The sequence below is a fragment of the Centropristis striata genome, chromosome 5, assembly GCF_030273125.1.
Source record: "Centropristis striata isolate RG_2023a ecotype Rhode Island chromosome 5, C.striata_1.0, whole genome shotgun sequence".
Classification (NCBI taxonomy): Eukaryota; Metazoa; Chordata; class Actinopteri; order Perciformes; family Serranidae; genus Centropristis; species Centropristis striata.
This window is the reverse complement of record NC_081521.1, coordinates 29,332,723-29,355,451: the sequence shown is the minus strand read 5'-3', so window position 1 is coordinate 29,355,451 and position 22,729 is coordinate 29,332,723. Positions and strand designations below refer to the sequence as shown.

General features: G+C 40.0%; 1 protein-coding gene across 1 annotated transcript; it reads left to right on the top strand.

Annotated features, from left to right (window-relative positions):
- The first annotated feature begins 628 nt into the window (after positions 1 to 628).
- tmem240a (transmembrane protein 240a) lies at positions 629 to 21,360 on the top strand. The gene is made up of 4 exons (XM_059334190.1): positions 629 to 751; positions 1,119 to 1,225; positions 7,102 to 7,310; positions 20,930 to 21,360. Exons 1-4 carry the CDS (start codon positions 695 to 697, stop codon positions 21,082 to 21,084), a joined length of 528 nt encoding a protein of 175 aa, XP_059190173.1. The 5' UTR covers positions 629 to 694; the 3' UTR covers positions 21,085 to 21,360.
- Positions 21,361 to 22,729: the final 1,369 nt, after the last annotated feature.

The window sequence follows — 22,729 nt, the reverse complement described above, 5'->3', positions numbered from 1 at the left end:
CATGCGTGTCTGGCTCCGGGCGTTGATGCAGCTGCCGTTGCTGGATCCGGACTGGACTCGGGGCGCAGGGTGGGTCTAGTTCCCGACTGGAGCTACCTTGGACCTCATGTCGATGTTATCAAGCATTCCGAGAAAGACGAGGGCGATGGCCGTGCGAGGAGTTGGTGCAGCTCTCTGAAACGTCCAGGCGAGAGAAATCGACCGTTTTCGCCGATGGAGGACAGAATTGGCCGGTATTAAAGCCCCGGTTTGGAATAACTTGGAAAGAGAGGATACTGAGGCGAACCCCTGAGAGGATACCGAGGGAGCTCATCACTTGTTTTCTTTATGTTATTTTTTCACGGGGATAGCGATAGAAACGCACCTGGAAGAACGGCTCACTTTTGCATCGGTAATTAGGAGAGGACTGCCTCCTTTGGAGCGAGCGGCAGCCGCAGCCGACCGACCGACCGACCGGGGTGGGGGGGGGGATACTTGGATGGAGAGGGCGCAGTGAGAGGGGCTGAGAGAGCCGTGTGTAGGAGGAGACGGAGGGAGACCGGGCAGTTTGAAGGGGGACGGGGAGCCAGGAGAGGCGAGGCGGCTCCATGAGCGGCTCCTGCCGGGACAGAGCGCCCAGAGCCCAGCCGGAGCGTCTCCACCGCCGCGGGTAGAATCCCCGGGCTACAGGACGGCGGCCAGTTTGGAAGTTTTGATGCATATGATCACAACCACCATGATTTTTATGATTCTTGGTGCTTCTGTTGTAATGGTAAGACATCTTCAACCCTCCCTCGGCCACAATAAGGTTTTCTCATTCACCCACTAAATCAGATCATAAATGTGCCATCACATTTAGCGAGAAACCACCTTACAGCAGGCCTATCAATGACATGTGGAAGTAGGTTAGCCTACCTATAATTACCTGCTGTCATAAATAAATAATCTAAGTCCGTTTTGAGGCAAGAGTCCCCCACTTAGAATCGAGAGGATCTGCCAAGGCTATTTTCTCTCCTTTTTCTTTATGATCCTTATTATTTTTTATTTATCTTGACAATGATTAGGAGAAATCGCTGTTTGTAGGAATAGCCTAGCATATTGCTTGACATGTCCCAGCTGACTTGCATGGTTCTTTGCAGGCGATAGCCTGTTTAATGGACATGAACGCACTACTGGATCGCTTTCACAACTACATCTTACCGCATCTACGAGGGGAGGACCGCGTCTGTCACTGCAACTGTGGAAGGTAAATGCCATCATCCTCGTACAATATTTGGGATAAACATGGTGGGTTTGTGTGTGTGTGAGTGTGTGAGTGTTTCTTTATACCCGTCAATTCTTAATTGCTGAAGAGGCCTCGAAGATTTTCTGGCGGTGAAGCCCCGCAAAGCGAAGCAGATATCAGGCTGTCTGTGCGCTTACATAGATGTTTTCATACACGTTTTATTATTCGCTCTGAAAGATCGTCCGATGACACGCTCGATCGCGATGTTTTTTAGGCTATATATGTATCGGCTGCGAGGATTTTGGCTTTGCTGCATATACGAAGGTGTGTGTCGGAGCCATAAATAGGTAATGAACTATGAGCAATATAAGGCCGTTCAAAAACAATCTGAGCATCAAGTGCGCTGTGCGATCCACACAGGCCTACACGGTGTCCGCGACAATCTAAACCTGCTGGGCCAATTATGAACATATGAGTGCTGAAGTGGTTATGGCTTAAGAAGTGCTACGGGGCTGAGGGTACTGCTGCTCAGCAGCCTACCTGCTGTTTGCTTTCACAGTGAGAGCAGGTTTGAAGTGGGAGGAAAACAGCAGCAAGACACTAATTTATAGATGAATCCGGATTTAATCAGCAGTGTTATGCATTTTCCATCTAGTAAATATGCATTATAGCAGGCTGTAGGCTGTGTGGATGAGCAGAGACACAAGTGGGCCTCTGTTTTTCCTTTTTTCACTGGTCTAAAGTCTACATTGCCCGAGGGTATGGCAACAGTGTTGGAGCAAGATATAAAGTAAGAGCCCCTTTTTATCCAATACATCCACACCGATACTGTCCTCAGATATCCGATCTGGATTGACCCAAGTCCTGCAGCCACGAGGGCACTGTTTTTAGGAACCATTCATGTTGGTGCAAGCTGAACAGATGCACATTAAAACAAACAGCAGTGTATACTGTGCATACTGCAGTGAGGGGGTTGATGTTCGAGCAGTTCATTAGCAGCATTAAGAGGCCAGTTCCTGTGTTGTTGTTTTTTTAGCCTGTAAATCCAGAAATGGGTCATCATCAGGTGCGATTAGATTATGCTTGTCACAGAGGGATGAGCTGAGTCAAAGTTTGTAAAGGCTTCACGCGCACGCTGACAGATGTGATGTGATAGGGACTGATCTAGACACAAAAATATGTTTGGAGGCAGGATTTGGGATGAGCTGATGTCTTATTTTGTAATATTTTGACAATCATGTCATGCTTACTATTAAAAGGGGCCTGATTGTGAATGTAAGCAAGGCTTGTAGAAAATGAGGCAGCATTAGGCAGTGATTTCTATATTTCTATAATAAAAAAATATATTTTTCTTTCTCCAAGACAAGTATTACCATCGGACAGTATGCACAGTCAAACCTCATCCGCTCCTGTTAGGTTATTGGACCCACACAGTGCCTTTTACTGACCTGGAAACACTCCTGAATGAGAGTCAGCCATCCTGTTTTTCACATAACCAGCAGAAAAAAGTGTGTATGAATAGAGCAGACCTGAGCTTGGCTTTCACTCGCCTGCCCTTCCACCCGTTAGACGTGGAGGTGTCGTGACGCCCACAGCGTTCACCTTATCAGGCTTGAGGACACGGCTGGTGTCATTTTATTTGGCAGCCTCTGTGCTCTGATTTGGATGTAGTTGTAGCTTCTGTGACGAGGGGAGGCCGAAGCCTGGGAAAGATCTAGCAGTGGACTGTGTGTGTTACTGGGTGCACCCTGCTGATTGGTGTCAGGCTGTCCTAAGATGATCTGAATGCTCTCATTATGGCATTTTTTATCCTAAAATTTAATAGGTGTCAACCCGAAAAGAAGACATATAAGGAAGTATTTGCAGGGTGCAGGTGGACTTAAGTCAGGTTACATGAAATAATCCTTTATTTTATTTACAGCCATCTGGGTAAAAATGGCTTCCTCAGGGAAAAGAAAGAATCCGGGAGGAAGACTTTGGCTTATTCTTACACATAGCTTAGCTTTGTTTTTTGATGTTTTGGCCTTAATGGACCTCAGTGGCTGCATGGCTCAAGTCAGTGAGGTCCAACAGGGGGTTTGATCCCCCATGTGGCCCAACTACTTCTTCTTCAGTACTTAAGATCTGTTTTTCCTCCATATTCAGGGCTAAGTGCTGTGGTGTTTCTGCACTGCACTTCCAAGAGATCACCTGCCAATCAAATAGCATGGGTAGATGTTAATGAAGTTGCATTCCTTGAGGTGGAGATTTGTTTTATGTCTTTAGCTGCTCAAGATGCTATGGATTAGGACCAGGTAGGAGAAAATCTGTTTACAATAAATAATATAATACAATATATGTCTAAAAAATTCACATAAATTACAAAAAAGCAGAGTTTCCCCAAAACAATAGTTATGGTAGCCTAGTTATGATCCTACTACACCCTTAAATATTGTAGGTAGTGCTCATTTTATGACATTTATGAAAATCAGGCTGTAGCTTACAGTCTACCTAACTGTTTGGATAGACGTGCCGTTTCTCTGAAAACAATGTAACTCTGATGACCTATTGACACGAATCTGTGAATGTCTTTCCAACTCCACCAAAAAACAAAAATATTACTTTATTCTTGTCATTTCAACTTTTTCCTCAAAATCGTATTTCAACTTTATTCTGACATCTCAACACTATGCTCGTTATTTCAACTTTTTTCTCAAACTGCATAATGAAAAAAAAATCCTTCTCTCATTATTTTCATCTCCTACCTGGCCTCAATCCTCTTCTGTACGATGCTCACTCAAATTACACCAGACGAGTCGGAAACATCAGTAAAACATCGTAGGATTTTGCCAGTAAAGACCCATTAGACACTGAGTGTTAAGCATAGCAGCTTTCACTAAGGAGCTGTTATATGAGTCAGAAATAGAGATTTATTTAAAGGGACAATCACCCCCAAATCAAAAATGCATATTTTTCCTCTTAGCTATTGTGTTATTTATGAATCCAAATGGTTTTTGTGTCAGTTTCCGAGTGTTGGAGATATCACCTGTAGAGATGTTTGCTTTGTCTTGAATATAATGGAACTATATGACACTTCTCTTATGGTGCTCAAAGCGCCAAAAAATGCATTTAACAGCAATGTCTCTTTCCATAAATCATGACCAAGTTACTAAAGATAATCAACAGACCTTGTTGTGAGCAGTTTCATGTAGGAACTATATTCTTGCCGCCAACCGAATCACTGCACAGAAGGAAGCATGCATCTACTCATGGAAGAGAGGCTCATGCTCACGACAGCGTGAGATGTAAACATTAATGGTGTCCTCATTGTCTTAGCTGTCTCAAACTATTCTTTCTGCGCAGTGGCGCATACGGTCGGCAGGTTTAGTTCGGTAGAATAAAAAAAGTTTGTCTTGAAAATGATTTTGGTTATTATCCAGAAAACCATGTAAAATGTCTAGATATCAGCTTTTAAATTAAACTCTTATGAGCTATTTTTGTTGTTATCATTATATTTGTCCAAACAAATGTACCTTTAGTTGTAGTTTAGTTGTGGCATTAAAATGGACAAGAAATTGAAGAAAACAATGGTCTAATATTTTTTTCCATGACTGTATGTAGTTAACATGTGTTACTGTTGCATTTACCAGCATACAACAACAAAAAATAGTATAAAAACAAAAACTAAAGGTCAGGACGGGTCACTCTCTAATACTTCTATTCTGACTATTCTTGTTAAAAATATGTCCCTTGAATGTTGAATTTAGTGCAATAGTAAATTCTAAGAACAGTCTTCTATAATAAAAAGTCTTTAAAAACCTGCATCAGTCCAAACTTGTTTATCATGTAATATCTGTACTCACTTCCAGCAGTTAAATCTCTCAGCTCCCACTGTGTTCCCTTACAGTGTTTGTCAGACAACTGCCTGTGTTGTTAGATTGGAAAAAGCCTTCATCCGCTCTCAGGAAGGCGGGTAATACCACTATAGTATGACTTTCATATCAAGCAGATGTATCTGCTCCACAATGGAGCCGAGTCCATGTGGCAAAGTGAGTCTGGATGACTGTTGATCAGTCGCTGTTGCAACAGTTGATGTGCAGAGATATGTTGTGTTATAATGTATGTTGTCCTTTTAGCTGTAATCCAGCAAAGTGATGTGTTCACTGACCAACCTATTACAAACATCAGTTGTCTTTGAATTTCTATTAGCGTATCATTTCCATAATTCTTTACCTCTTTCTTCTATTGTGAGATGTGAACACCTGGTTAGGAGCAATCACACACCCTTTGGATTTGTGGGAAAACAATCAAAAGTTGATTAATTTCATGACTTTCCTACTTTATTTTCTAGTAAGAACTTGTTTGGAACTAACATTTTTAATATGAAAATCAAGAAGAAGAAACACTTTGACAAAATAATAGCAAGATATACTACATCTCAAGAACTATACTTTCAAACAATGCATTTTAGATTATGTTTTTGTCTTTGCAAAATCTTCATTCATCCAGAAAAGATGTTCAGGTACGGCCTTAAAGGGACAGTTCACTGCCAAATAAAAACACATATTTGTAACCTGTAAGAATATTGGAGTAAATGCCTTAAAAGGCGTTCCTTATTCTTATTTCAGTCCGTGAGCACAAGCCGGTCCCATTAAACTTTTCCAGCTGTAGCTGCTGAAAGTGCAGCCTGGGGACGCCCAAGGGTCCTTGAGATGGCTTCAGGGGGTTTCCAGCAAAGTGTGGATTAGTGTTCATAAATTCAGATAGAAATCTCCAGATATCATCCAACCTATAATGGGTATATAGAACATAAAAACACCATACATATAGTAAATAGTTTTTCAGTATTAACATATATATGGATATATATATATATATGGATATATATACAGACATTTGGAAAGTATTTTTTATCTGAATAAATGAGCAGAGAAACAACAATTAGATGCTTCTACGCTTAAAAGTTACCAGATCTCAACCTAAATGAACACCTATGGGAGATTTTGGAGCGACCATTATATAGTTCCCTTTAGAGGTGTGAATCACGGTTTTATCCCGATATGGTTTAATTGCGATTTTAAGCATTAGGCGATATGGTGAGTATTGCGATACAATATATTGCTATTTAACTGTTTAACTGCATTCTGTGTCCACAAAATTAAATTCAATCATGAATTGTTTTGTCAAATAAGAGAAAATTCTCAGTCTAGTGATCTCACTTTTTCTGTCTTTTTATTTCTCCACAATGTGAGTCAAACCCACAGACTGACCAACAAAGCATTCAGGCAAACTGAACTTCAGTGATATCAAACATGAATGGACGACAATAATTGCAGCATTTTCTCAAACTGTCCTCAACTTTAAGCCTCTGTGCTCTGAATTTTTTTTTTTGAATGAAACATTAAAAAAGCCTAACTAACTAACAACTTCCAAACACACATGGTGCCTATAGATTCATCAGATCTTCTAGTTTCATATGATCTCCAGTAGATTCCTAAAAGTGAGCTACAGCCTCCGGAAAAAACAAAAACAGCGAAAATACTGACACTAAATAAACGCTAAATATTGTTACTTGGCGTCCATGAATCAATATAATATTGCCATGCAAAATATTGCGATAATATGCTGTAACGATTATTTCCCCCACCTATAGTGCTCTTCAACATCATCATAAAAACATCAAATGAGGGAATATCTATTGAAAGAACGATGTTCATTCTTCCAATCGAGCTCCAGAGAATATTTGCCAAGCAGCATCGAAGCTGTTTTGAAGGCCGTGGTAGCCCAGCAGTTGATTTAATGTTGTTTTTTTCCTTTAATTTGTCATCAATCCGTAAGAAAGTATTTTTGATTCATAAAATTATATGTCGGTTTATATCTAACACTCCATCACCTTTCCCTGTCTGTCCTCCCCGCAGGCATCATGTCCACTATGTAATCCCATACGATGGGGACCATTCCTTGGTGGACTCATCAGAGAACTACTTTGTGAGTGACAGTGTGACGAAGCAGGAGATGGACTTGATGCTGGGGCTGCTGCTGGGCTTCTGCATCAGCTGGCTGCTGCTGTGGCTTGACGGAGTCCTACACTGTGCCGTCAGGGCCTGGAGGGCGAGCCGCTACTACGGTAAGATGGATATCTACTTGTACTCAAACAAGAGCTCAACAATCCCTGAATTATCTTGAGATTTTTTTCCCACATGGCAGGAAATTGAAGCATTTTAACAGGAACGGAAACTTAAATATTCTTAATTTGATAGATGAAATAAAGTATTAATTATTTAAAGTAGGATTATTGGTAGTAAAAAGGCTTGTATGCAGAAATAGCTGCTAGAAATGTCCTCCATGTTTCTGCAAATGCAAGTGTTTGCCAGGTTGACACAGCAGTTGGTGGCGCTCTGGTAAATGACCTTCCCCCCATTGCTTGGCCCAATTTTGGCTCTCATCACCGGTTTACTGCGACCTTTTGGAAAATCACATCCAAGCCCTCCAACAGTGTGATGATTCAGACGAGGGCTATCATTTTAACTAAATTTAAATTGTTGCCTTCCTTTTTGCATAGCCGAAAAAACCCTCAAACCGTTTTTCTTGAACAATCCTCTTGATCTGTTTTTTTCAGGACAGAGAATAGGATGTTAGAAACAGCACTTTTATATTTGTGAAAAAACAAATCTAAGCCAACAAAATGATATGTCTAAACTGCTCATTTTAAACATTAAGTTTCCTACAGATATTTACTTCAATAAGCCTACATCAATCTTAAAGCAACATTCTTTTATTTCGTGTTGATTTTGGCAACTCCTTGGAACAAAAGTAATGTTTTCATGAGCACCATCGCCTCATGTTGTAGATATCTTGATCTGACTTGCACATGCAATTGTCTTCCGAAAACAAGTGAAAAAAAGGATGCAATTTCTTTTTAACCCTATTTTTCTTTTTTAAACACAGCTGTTTGCAGGATGCATAGCACTGAGGTATTGTATCAGTTTGTGGCTTTGTAAGATTAATAACTGTAGTATGGTTACCAGGGTGAAACCAGGTAAACTTTGTTTAAGCCACCAATGTTAATTCACATATTGATGTAAAACCATGTCTCACGATGTATTTCATGAATAAAAAAGATATACCTGTCTAGGAGGAAGAGGACCAATTCAGCATCAGTTTTGAATCCTTTTAAATCTTGCAGTTCTCTCCATCTGTTGAATTATTGACCAAGATCGACTCGCTCTCTCGACTATGTCACTTTTTTGTCCTTCAGTCAATCCTAGTCTTCTCTTAACTGATCCTTCCCCAGTATTAGCCATAACAACAAAATATGACTTTTAAAATATCCTTCTGTTTCCTTTCAACTGGCTATGTACTACTCATTGACAAACTTTGCCTGGGAAAATGTAAACATAGTCTCTTCCGGTCTGTGTGCCGAAAATAGCTTAATCTGACCCGAGACAGGCATCGGACAGGCATTAAGGGCCTGTTTACACGACGACGCTCTCAGGTGAAAACAACAAAATATTTGATCAGATATGTCTTTCGTTTAGATGGCGACGGCAGTTTTGGGGCTTAAAAATGCAACAAAAAAAAAAGAAACCACCCTCCAGAGTACGATTCTTAATAATGCTCCACCGTTCCGTCTAAAGGGTTGAAAATTCAAAAGTGTGCTCTGATCAGCTCACGCTGGCTCTCGTTGCATACAGGTTTATGTAACATCCATGTGGAGTCCAGGCAAATGACAACAAACATGTCGGACTATTTCCATCAGTCAAACGTTCAAGTTGCCCTAGCAGCTGTAATAACTATCCAGAAGTAATTTTAGCAGTTAAGCAAAATTATCACAGATAATATAATTGAACAGAGAAGGCACCATAATTATATAGGGCAGTTTTTTCAATTCCAATTTCTATTCTATGTGGTGCTACAAGGCAGAGAAGTAGGAGAGAAGAAAAGTGGCTACACATGCGCAAGCTCTTGGTGGTGTTTTGTGGCAGTTCTTCACCACCTAGCCACCTGGTGTGCATACTACATTGAATTTCACAGACTTTTGCATCACCGTATTCACGCAGATTTCCACCTAAAGATGCTCGTCTAAACGTGGAATAAAAAGTGTGAACGCAACGCCACTTTTGTGTTTTCTGTCCAGAACCTCTCCATCTAAAGAGGGCCTAAGATTAACTATAAAAAGGCAACCTTCTCCCTAATAGTTTCGTTTGCTTATGTCGGTGGAGACACAAAAATAACCAGTTAACTTCTTGTAATTGCTTTAAAAAAAATTTGATAGCATTTATTAATGACTAGCTATAGTACTATGCTCTAGCGAGACTTTCCATATTTGCCGTTAGGACATAACATAGGACCCAGTTTTAGAAAAAAGGTCCTGTGTTCTCCGTTTTTCCCAAAAAGGGTCCTATGTGTTCCCCTGTAGCAATACATACTGGGGAGCATATCCCCGCAATCTATCAATCTTTACGGTAGACTCTCAGCATGGCCAGCAGGCCTACCGACGCATGGCCCACCTTAGCTCAAGCAGCTCAAAACTTAAATTTGCACAGCAGCTACTTTCTGGTTACTTTGCAGTTTGTTTTTTGGGCTTTTTAAATAGGGTTAGGGTTAGGCCTATTTGCCATGGAATTTGGCAGTAATGGTGGCAAAAAGTAACAGACCGGGAACATAAGACCCTTTTTGGGAAAAGCGGGGAAAAAGGGTCCTATGTTCCCCAGTCTCATACAAAGAGGGGAACATAGGACCCGGGGAACATAGACACGCTCCCATGTTGATGCCCTTGTGGTAGCTGATGTCAAACAAGATCACTTCATGGCATGTTTGGTGGATGTTTCAACAGTGATTTGGTTTAAATATCAAACTGTTGGTGTTTAAAGCCAGGTCTGACTGAACAACCTCTGCTAATGGAAGCTGCTATGCACCATTGTATTATGCTAAATTAAACCTTTAATAATCTCACTGGGGAAGCTGCAAGAGCAAAATAGCAAAGCAATGCAGTCATGTGAAATTGAATATTAATAGGAGTTAGAATAATGAAGATGATGCAACCCCCAATTAACATTTGGTTGAGTTAAACCTCAATGAGAAGACTAAAAAAACAGCTTTGCATGGTGCAAGTTAGCTAACGGGCAAAATGACAATTCCCTGAATTTATGGGATTGTGTTTATGGGATTGACAGCTAGATAACTGCATTTTTTGTTTGTACTGGGCTGGTAATGCTAGAAATTTGGAAGTTTAGTTAAATATGAGTGTAAGTTGATTTTTAAAAAAGTGCTTTATATGGCACTTTTTAAAAAAGGACAAAGTAATTTACCATGTGAAGGTAAGGATAACAGTATAGATGATGGAAGTGCATTGAAATATATATAAATATAAATATATTATATATTTATATATAAATATAAATATATATAAATAAATGTATAAATGATGATGGCACTTATAAATAAAAGGTAAGAGACACTAACTTTAACCCCGGACAGTAAACAAAGATAAGAATAACTAGAAAGGCCCTGAAAGAGGATCTTAAGCAGCAATGAGACTCATCGACCTGGAGATTAACAAATCACACCAATAAACTGATTGAAAACCTTTAAATCAAGTCTACAATTGACAGTCAGCTTTGAACACAAGGGTTTAGGTAGTGTGGTTACTTCTCTTGGAGAGCATGATTAGCCTGGGAGCAGTGATCTGAATTAACTGCGTTGATATTTCTCCTCCAAAGACCTCAAGTGCGTCACAACAATCAAGCCTGGAGGAGACACAAGCATGAATGACCTTCTCCAAGGCTGCAAATGAACAACAAAAATCATCTTAGTGATTTGCCTTAGTTATAAATAACACAATTATACCACTTGAACATCTAAAGACAAACCGGAGATTATGCGCTTGTGGCTTTGTTCGTTCTGCTGCAACTGTTAGGATCTCTGACTTTAAGCTTTTTTTTCACCTTGTTATGAGAGAGACATGACGCAATTTAGGATATATCTATAATACTAGAAGGACACTTGGATAGGGCAGACCTCCACCAAGGCCATGATCAATATTTCAGTGTTAATGAAAGTAAAAAATAATTTCTATATAGGCCCTGTGATTTGGATCACCTTAAAAACTGAATGGGGTTTTCCTTGACCCACGCTACTCTCCTCCACCATGTATAATGAAAAATTAGGCCAATAGTTTTTCTGTAATCCTACAAATCAACCAATTAACAAACCAAACGGTAAACAGAACCTCCTTAGTGGTGGTGAAAAGGCCTGGTGAAAGGGACCCATGATAGAACCTTGGGGGACACCACAAGAGAGTGGAACCCATCAACCTCAATAGAAAAATAAATTTATCAAGTATGAAGTAAGCCAGTCATGCATCACATCAGTTTTAGATAATTAAAATGATTTAATTCATTTTCTTGTTATGTTATGTCATATGTTCAGATTAGCCCAATGAGATGTTTAAGAAACAAAGCTTAAAACATGCTGGTTGGCGAATTTAGGTCAGAGCCATGTCAACTGTTTCCCCAACACATTCTCACTTGTTAAATACTGATGCTTGGTCAGTGCCCTCGCCATCCAATAAGCATCCTCTGCATTTCAAAATAAACCTCAATGTTCACAGGAAACTCAGAAGAAAGGACAAGGTTTGGGTTAATATAACCACTACAGTTTGAATACATGGGACATGAACATCGCTTTGCTGGGTCAAAAGTCCACCACCCCTCCCAGCTGCTCTAAATGGGCCTTCAAGCTCTTTATATTACATTAGTGTCAAATAATACTAATATCTAATGCCGGGGGCCACTGACCAGATATTGGTATTTAAAGAGTTGGTTCCCCTAAGCTATCCACTTGCTGGCACTAATAATAGCTGAAACAGACATGTGGAAGTGGTACCTATGTCTTTGTGTAGCTTTTGGGGGAAAAAACTAATTATTTTCCAAATATGTCCAACTGTTCCTTTAAGGATCCCACAGCAATCCTTATTATAGCAACCTGTTATGATTTTTTTTCACTAAGGCTAAGCAGGGTAAAGCAGTCATCAAAACTGGGAGCAGGTTGTTGAGTCAGGATGACTTGTTTATCTATTCATGCTAATAAAAAACGTGGATTTGGGGCCCTTGCTTTGGTCAGAAAAATGTGTGTTATATACAGTGTGATAGTGAGCCAGCATGCATGATACCAGGACAGTGAAACTGAAGCAGCTAAATTGAATTCAACCATCATTGATTTTATGATTTACACCCATGCTTCTCCTACTGTAAAATGTCACATAGGTGTTTCAAATTAATCTGATTTGACATCTGCAAGGGTTGTAGGTGGGAGGGGCCATGCTAGAGTTTACGTGATGTCACCAATCGTTATGAATTAGAAATATGACTGTGCCCCTGTTGTTAGGTAGCAACAAGGGCGGAAATAAACGGCTTTAATGAAGTGCAGGCTATATTTGAGGCGGCAGGTATGATGCTCAATTAGAAAATTACATTGAATTAATCTTTTCACAGCTTTTAAGTTTTGGCAGAGACAGAGACTTGAATTCTGGCAAGAAAAGCTGCATGAAATATGTGTTTGTCTGTATTGTTTACGATACAGTTTGTACATGTGGTATTTTGTTTTCTTGTCGCACAGAACTGTCGACTCAAGGCGGCATGTGCCATTCGCATGCCTAATTAAACACCTACCAGCACAGCCCAGCAATGTGCCGCTCAGGTTTCTGTCCCACTCAACAAAAATAACAGCAATCAAGCACAGTCTGTACTAAGTTTGTCAAAAGTATTGATACTTCGATACTTTTTCGATCTATCAAAAATAGACCTAAAATCAGATTTTGAACCCCAGACTGCAATCATGGTGATGTAATGATGTTAATAGTAAAGATGTGTTGATATTTGTTCAGTAACTTTTCTGGACCAGCAGGTTTCTTTTAAAACAAGAAAAAAAATGGGATCAAAAGAGATATTCAGCATAGTTTTTTATACTAATATATAAAAGTTTAAAATTCTGGTACTGTGACAACCGTAGTCTGTACAATCCAAAAACCAGCTCTAATCTGCCTTAAATCACCTGTGCAGGTTTACCACGGATGTGCAGGGCCATTAACTCAACTAACAGTATTACTTTTGCCTCGAGAGTAGCTGTATGGCCCAGAAATGTCTACGTGTCAAACTCAGTCATTGAGAGTATTATGACTGCACAGTGGTTGGGTGGTTGGCTCTGTCACTTCGCTGCAAGAGGGTCCTTGTTTGAACTCTGGTCCTGTAACTCTCTGTGTGGAGTTACAGTGCAGTTCATGTGCTCTCTGCATGTTTTGTTGCTGTAGTCCAAAGACTTCCAGCAAGAAAATAAGAACATTAATTTACAGCTACTATAAATGTTATGTTATGGAGTTTCTGAAAATGTGTTGTCTAATGAGAAATCTGGCTAGAAAGATGTTATTTGTTTAAAACAAGCACTGCTTTTGGTGTGTAAACCAATATAATATAATACAAAATATGTACTTTTTCTTGCAGTATGCATACCATTTGGACGTACTACTTAGTCATAACACCGCTCCTTGAACTTTAATTCTCTGTCTCATATATACAGAACGCTGCAAAGAGCATTGTGGGTCAGAATAGCCAGAAAAGCAACTGGATGTAGTAGAACATCCTGGTAATTTTACCATACTGCATTTGGGACATACTGTCTAATACCTACTAATATTGTATTGGCATACTAAATAGTATGATAGTATGGATATTGGAACATGCATGGCTTTCTGCTTAGAGCTATGCACATTGATTCAATTGGTGCAAAACCAAACAAGGAACCCTTGAGTGTCTGCTTTCCATTTACTGTAATGTAAACCCATCCGTGGTAATATTAGATGCTTTGACTCAATTATGTAATACAAAGAGCGATATGGTCCATTCACGGTGGGTAGATGGGTAAAAACAAACCGAGACTGTAAAACCAGGAGACCGGTCTTTATGCTCTGTGTGTAACAAAGAGTTAAAGCTGTTAGGGTCAACCTGCGTAACTGTGTCCAGTAGTTAAGTGCAGAAGTAGTTGTTTCAAGCCAAACCCTGTTCTTTTACCCTTAGTCAAGTGGTTATATTGCCTAAAGTTAACCGCTTCCTGTGAAGACAAGGAAACTGACACATTGTCTCTGGCACGTCAAAAACCAATGGAATAGGATGCCTTTTGCAGCATATCAGCTTCTGAGGGCCGTGACAATGCGTCAGTCTCTGATAAGTTGTGATGAGAATGCTCTGGTCAGCCTATCTTCAACAATGTAGCACTTCAATTTGTCCCAAAATAAACCAAAAGAAGGCATTCTTGCAGAGCGAGAAGATGCAAAGCAACAGAATGAATGTAATAATCTACTTGTAAGCTAAGAGTGTATCCAGATATAACCCCTTCACAATCACCATATTTCCATTAGTAACTGTAATGTATTAAATATTTTGTCTCAGTAACTATAAAGATTACTTTGTAATTCTGTAACATGTAACTAGTTACGCCACAACACAATGAGTACACATACAACAGTTACCAAGACTGGTTCAAACCAGGCCTGAGAAACAAAGATTGTGAAATGACATCATTCCCACCATCTGCTGTGCTGTAGTGAAAGTTACTTCCCCACATACCGTGTGTTTAAATCCAACTGAGTGTGATAGTTACTCCTTAATTTCCTGTCTCCTGTCAGCACTCGCTCTGAAATATCTGTTTCATTTCTCTTCCCATCTCCCCCTGACAGATGAAGGATGCATGTTACTTTGGCAAAAGACGAGGAATGCAGCAGATTTAACGAGACGAAACATGCGGTGCATAGTTCACTAACATTTGCCTTGCGTTGTGTGGTTTGTGTGAGGCAAAGACATAAAAAAGGGCTTTCAGTGACGCTAAAGCTAAGCAGCTATTAGAGACACGTGTGAAATCATGACATGGCAGCATGAAATCCCTCATAGTCTCTGCTGAAGAGACAACGCAGAGGGATTCGTCTGTGTGCACTGGCAAGATGTTCACTGATGAGCATTAGCATCCTGGATTACTGTGTTCTAGTTTCTCACGGTTTCACAGGCTTTTCCACCCAGCCAGCATCAAACTCTTTGGGGAAACGCTAATGAAGTTTTTGCATTCTTTTGGAACAAATAAGCTAAATTTAGCACATACTGCATGTTGCAAGAAGGCTTTTAAAAACAGGATTTGGAGGTTCTGTCTGCAGCCTGTAGTGTGGAAGTGGCCTGGATCCTCAGTTCTAACGATAAAGTAGGTGATATGTGACCTGGATACTTGGACCGCCATGGAAAAGCTCCTCAGGCAGGATGAGAAAGTATCAAGCAACGTTAAATCTAAAAGTGATAATGCTAGGTATTACAAATTTGTGTTTTTATGATAGAAAATATCTGATTTTTCTGTGTTTTAAGCGCTGCTATGATAAACACAGGGCTTGAATTGTACAAGCTTTGATAATGGCAAGCTGCTGCTTTGCTCGGAGGTGTGGAAGGTTTCGCAGCAGCGAGCAGACAATGCTGTTTTCTCCAGTGCGTTGGTACAATGGTGTAAAATACATCATCATAAAAAAAAAAACACACCCAGAGAGGAGGGAGCATCCATATTCATTAGCAGCAGTTATAGAGTGGGGGATATAGGCTTCTTCTTTTGCACTGGGAGGGAATGCCCCTTTCTTCTGTGTGTGTGTGTGTGTGTGTGTGTGTGTGTGTGTGTGTGTGTGTGTGTGTGTGTGTGGACTGTGACGTTGATGCTAGGTCAGACTCATTTAGCCTCCCCAAGATGAGGAGTGAAGGTGAGGCTGACAGAGTGGGGAAGGGTGTGCATGTGTGTATGTGTATGTGTGTGTTGGGGGGATGCAGGATGGAGATGCTGTCACATCCCTACCCCCACTTACACACACATACACACACACACACACACACACACACACACACACATACACACTCTCTCCTCCGGTGCTATAAATAGAATGAGAGAGAGCAGCTGGAATGGCAAGTGAGAAACACACACATAGACATACAACACACACACACACAGTGCATTGAGATGCACATTGATTTCCATTGCTCCCCCCCCCTCCTAATTCCATCTCTCGCTCCTCCCTCTCCTCCTCCCTCTTCACTTATTGAATCTACTCCTGGCCATTTCCTTTACAATGCTTCCTGCTGCAACTACTTTTTTTTCTTTTCTTATCACTGATGCGCTGTGAATATCTGATACCAGAGTCTCTTTTGCAAAGACACCGGTGAAAGAGAAACACAGCTCTAAAAAATGGAGAAAAAATGATGACTTTGCATTCAGCGTTAACCCCCATCTCCCCCATAAGAGCATAACAATTGTGTCTCCCATTCTCTGCCTCGCATTACCATTTCTCCCGACTCCATCCCCATCCTTTTATTCAAATGAGAGAGACCTGTCTTCGTTGCCCCTTTTCCTTTGGATACCCTTCAGAGCAGTCCTTGTGGACAGCATACCCATTCACAGCTATAAATAACTCACTCTCTCTCTCTCTCTCTCTCTATCTCCCTCCTCACCTCCCCTCCACCCAACACCTCATCCCCACTCCCCCACCACCACCACCATCACCCCTCCTCTTGCTCATCCTCTAGCAGGGCCATTTGCTACTGGGTTTGCTCGTCTGGGGCTCTCCCCTCCTTCTCTCTCTCAGCTGTCTCTATGGAGTTCGCTCTGCCTCGCCGGCTCTAGTTTATAACCCGACAAGCATGAACGTCTGCTCCGCCATCTCCGTCCTCGCGTTATACACCAGACATTCATGAAATCCCACTTTGTCTCCAGACAGATTTCAGGGCAGGCTTGTGTATTCTGTATGTTCAGCACAGTGGCTGCTAATTGGTCAAAAACCAGATTGACACTTCAGCCTTAATCTCACCTGCCATATCCTTGCCAGGAATATAGTCACTTGTGCAACAGCCCGAACACAAATGTAAAAAAATAAATAAATAAAACATCAAGGGCAACATCACGGTGCACTCGGAGAGATTGATGCCATTTACCGTTCTCATCCAATATTTCAGTGTCCCAATCTTTTATCTCGTCTCTGTCACTCTGCCCTTACTGTAAAAAGCTCACCCTTACTTCCCAGAATTGAAAGTTGTTACAGTTATGATGAAGCCGGTAGCTAAAAGACATGTTTAAGCATCAGCTTTTCCTGCCTGAGGTCTGTATGGAACTCATAACTCACTTTGATGCTGCGCACCAGTACTGACCAAAAAAACTCACTGCATCTCATTCTGGATCAGTTTCTGCATTAATGTTGCTGAAAGAAGAAGGGTTTGGTTTGTACTTTATTTTCTGCCATATATATGATGTTGCAATGCTGGATTTTCATATTAAACATGGCCAAAGTGTCAAATAATAAATGTATGTAAAAGTAATCCCTGTAAGCAGAAAGCTAACGTTTCTGACGTCAACTCATCATAGATGTCTCGATAGCTATCTGCTCCAGGCCCCTCACTGCAGTTTTAACATTAAATACATATGGCTACATATAGCTACATGCTAACATGAAAACCTGTATTATTGGTTGACAATTATTAATTATATTTAGATAATTATAAGCTTTTCTCTTCCCCACAAGCCTGTGAGAGCACAGTTTATGTTCCCACAGAAGCAAGATGTGACTACAAGCTGTATTTATCTTGTTTAGGCTTTGTAACTCATAGATACGTGCTTGTAGGACAACACACAAACATTATGTACCACAATCTTTGAATGAGACTTGGACAGCGGTTGGCCTGTCCACGTCATTAGTAACTGGCCAAAAGAACTCTATTGCGTGTAAGTCCAACTTTTGTAGAAGATGAAATGTGAATTATTACAGAGATCAGGGCTCATTTTGACTGGAATCCTGTGAGAGCTGTGTCAGTCTGAGTCCAGCGCTGCATAACTTTACCTGTGACCTAAATAAGGCCTGCATTGACCAGTCTTTTTTCTACGGTTGTGTTTACTCTTGGGCTTCCAATTTACAAACCCGAAAACCTTTACAACGATGTTGTAAATTTCTCCAGAGTTTCGGTCAAGTCAAGTCAAAGTTTATTTATAGAGCACAACAACCTCAGTTGACCAAAGTGCTGTACAGTTATTAAAATACAATAAAATCATACACAAATATAGTAACATTTAAAAACAATGAAAACCATAAAGTATTACTAGAACAATAAAATAGTAATAAAAACTCAATTTAAAAACAGAGTTTGAGTTAAAAAGGAATTAAAATAATTTTTTTAAAAAGCCAAGTATTCTTGCCTAGCTGGGACTAAACGCCAAGGAGAATAAATAGATTTTAATGATTTTAAGATGCTGGAGAATGTTCTGTTTTTTGAGTAGAAGCTTTTATTGGCAATTTTTCACAGTAGAAAGTGATTTTATACACTGCTAAAGTCATCTCATGGGCTGCAATGACAGACGGTACAAAGACAGTGAGAATGCATACAGGGAAGACCCTAAAACACTGACCAATCAGAGCAGACTAGGGTCTTTTTTGGGAATGGTGGCTTAAAGAGACAGGTGTTTCTAGTAGAAACCCAAAATACAAATATATGAACCTGAAAATGTGTATAATATGCCCCCTTCAAAAGTTTTAATGTATTCAACATTTCCATCAGAATTGTATTCTTATTAGGGTTGATTAGGGTAGGCTGAAACTCAGCATGCCAGTGAAAAAAGGGCATTATATTAGAGATTGACCAAATTACAATGTAGTATCCATTTTTAAAATAGAACATCCAATATCAGCCCAGGGTTAATTTATACACGCAGTATCACAGAAGAAAATGAGTGTGACAGAAGCGCTTAGGCTCGTTTGCATCAATGTGGAGAAGGACAGTTCACAGCACAGAGATCAGTCGTCTGTGCTTCCGCTGGTTGTTGATGTGTCTTGTCTGCCTCTAACTGGATTTAGAGCCTGAAAACCAGGCTAAGAAGGATTTTACACTATTGTGTGTCTGAGTGTGTCGTTTAGCTGAGTCGTCCTCAAAAGCCTACATTCAGTCTCTGCTCATGTCTGCACCACTACAAAAGAAAGGCAATGTTGCTTCACAATTAAACACAAAAATTGCCTTTACACTTTGTCAACATGTATATTTCTGAGCAGTGGTGGAATGTAAGTACATTTACTCAAGTACTGTACCCAAGTACAATTTTGAGGCACTTGTACTTTACTTGAGTATTTCCATTTTATGTAACTTTATACTTCTACTCCACTGCATTTTGAGGCAAATATTGTACTTTTTACTCCACTACATATAACTGACAGCTTTAGTTACTTTCCAGTTCATGATTTAACTTAAAAAGACATGATACATTTCTAGTGTTTGCAATTTAAAAACAACAACAACAACCTCATAACACTATATTAAGTTGTTAAAATGAGCAGCACCGCTAACATAAATGCATCAAAAATAATAATACAATGATACTTCTATAATAGAAATAACAACCTGAGTGGAGCCATTTTGTATCAGTAGTACTTTTACTTTTGATACGTTAAGTACATTTTGATGCTGGTAATTTTGTACTTTTACTTTAGTAACTTTTGAATGCAGGACTTTTACTTGTAATGGAGTAATATTTAATATATATCTAAATATTTCTTCCACCACTGTTTCTGAGTAGCAGTAAAAAAAGTATGAGAGCAGCAAAGTAATCAATATTGTGACATGTGAAAAAAATATGGTAATTTCTATTGCATTACTGATTCAGAGTCCTACCCTAGGGTATCGAAACCCTAGACTCACTTGGGTACACATGCCATATGCAGTATGCTGGATCCTTCTATGGCCTTACAGAGCAAGGGCGTAACTTTGTGTTGAAAAGTGGTGGGGTCATAAGGGCTCGGATTAAAAAACATTTTTAAACTGTCTTCAACATGTAATTTAAGTCAATGTTATGGAGGAATCGATACGAGGTCAAAATAAATAATAGGGTTGGAGGGGGAAACTGCATAATGGTTTTAATGATGAAGGTCTAAGGACAAAAACATTGTATTTAGGAAAAATATATTGCAAGTAAAAGGACAGTGTTGGAATTTTTAGGTTTAAACACACATTTGTTTCTTCTAATTTGCATTGAATGTCTTATTATTGTGCAAATAATAAAAAAGCATGCTCATTTGTTACTTAAAATGTGTTTGTACAAGCTGTTTTTCGGAACACTGTCAACAAAATAAGCCTCTTTAACGTGATGGGGACAAAATCATACATTTCAAAAAAATGGTGGAGACATGTCCCCAGTGTTCCCTGTACCTTAGTTATACAGTATCATCAATCTTTTTTGTGTACAATGTGTCTTAAAAGAAAGTATCGCACTCTATGCAATTTATTTTTAAGATTTTTTTTTTAAACATTGTAAAAAAGAAAACCTCAAAAAGCTGCATGCTTAAATCATTGTGACCTCTGTGTTTGTAAAATCCTGGCTACACCAAGGACAAAAGCCCTTTATAATACAGCAAATTAATATGCTAGATGGTTCAATCCTGCTTTGTTTACAATGTATCTGCGTATTTTACAGTTTTAGGAGTATATTTTTCTATTTAGGCTTATGGAGGTTGCATTTCCTGGCATTAACTGCATGTAACTTTAATCGAGTTACCCTGTGATTCATGCTCCACTTTGGGGAATCAAAATGTTGCATTAGATGGTGATTGGTGGGGTCAGAGATGGGCCGGCAAATATCAAGTATTAAAGGAAACACCTGTCTCACCTGATCATCCTGTTCCCTCTCATCTCTTTCCCGCAGATACCCCATCCTGGTCATGGCTGCCCCAATTCTGCAACCTTCGAGACCTCCGTCGCCGAGCCCAGCTCAGACAGCTGGAAGACTCCAGTGGCAACATGGTCCACATCAAGCAGAAGCTCTACCACAACGGCCACCCTAGTCCCCGTCACCTCTGACTCTAAAAAACAAAATAACAAAAAAAACCCTAGACCCTTTCCCCTAAGACCCATTCTCCTCTCCTCATCCCCCTTTCCAAACTGCCCCTTGGCCAACTGTTGCCTCAGAGACCCTGGAAAACTGCCCTCCCACTGTCCATAACATGGCCCCCTTAATCCCTCATGACAGGACTTTCTTATGACTAAACCCGGCCCCTGTCAGCACTAAAAAAAATCCCAAAATGGAGCAAGATGACGATTATTTGTTGCCACTGAAATCTTGTCTTATGTCCATGTCCACCATTGGGGGAGGAGGAAGAAAAAAAACATTTTTAAGGGTGTTTTTTCTGTATAGAGACATTTTCTGTGTTCATTGTTAAACTTGGCATGCTCTTTTAGAACAGGGTAAGATGTGGGCAGCGTATGGAACAGGGCGGCAAGACGGGTGTCAGGATTTTTTTTTCTCTATTGGGTGGGAGTGGGACTTTGTTGGTGTGGGGAGGGGCGAATGAGACTGGTGGGTGGGTGGGTTTTTGTGATGGTTAGATTGCTGCTTCTGTAAATAGTTATAAATATGGGCAAGTGGGATTTAACAGTCTTTAAAAGGGGGTGCGTGGGGGGATTTTTGTGTGAGTTGTTTATCAATAGAAAACCTAATGATGGACTGTGTGGTTAAAGATTATAGGAATGGAACAGGAAGACGAGTCTGTTTGAAAACTGGATGTGAAACCATGTGATTTCTGCTAAAAACACAGATTAATTAGCTTTGTTACTTAGTGAATTAACTGAATGTATTAATTTTTCCTGTAAATATGTGAGGGGGAGGGGAGCGTCTACGGTTGTGGTCGGGGTTCTCTTTGCTATATTATCATTCTTTAGTAGACACGGGAGGAGAAATAAATGCCAGCCAAGATGAGTTCAGTACACATACACACACACACACCTCCATCTTCCCCACACTGTTCAATTTTCTTTATCCAATTCCCTCTCACTTATCAGGAGCAACCAGCCTATCAGCAGAGGGAACCCTCACCCAGCCCCCCCTCATCCTCTCTGTCCAGACATTGCTGTTGTGAGGATGAAATGTCTGTTTTATTAAAAGTGCCATTGAAGCACAACAGTGACCTCTGATGTTTGATTGTGTCACTCCAATCATATGAGCGAAGACGAGAACACATTCTCATGGCGAGAGGTTATTTTAGAGCAGCAACAACAGACGGATTATACGGAGAGGTCCTGCTGACAACTTCAGTTCGCTGTGTGAGAATTCTGATAGGGATTTCATAAGCACTAACTAACAACACTTCTGAAATGACTAACAATGCAAATGGCATGCTGATGCAACTGAGAAAAGCCCTTCACTATCATCCACTGGCTCAATGTGACATGCTGCAACGTCACTGAGGGCATTTAGATGAATATTTTCACCTTGGTTGGATAATCTGCGTGTCATGTGTTCATATTGGCCATTATTCTTTGAAAATATAAACCACAGATGGACTAATATTTATTTTCAATACTGATTAATCACTTTAGTATATTTTTAGATTACTGTCTAATCAACAAAATGTAAATAACCCAAGTGTATATCTTTAGATTTTTAAAATGGTGGAAGAAGTATTCAGATGTCTTACTTAAGTGAAAGTACTAATACCACACATTTAAA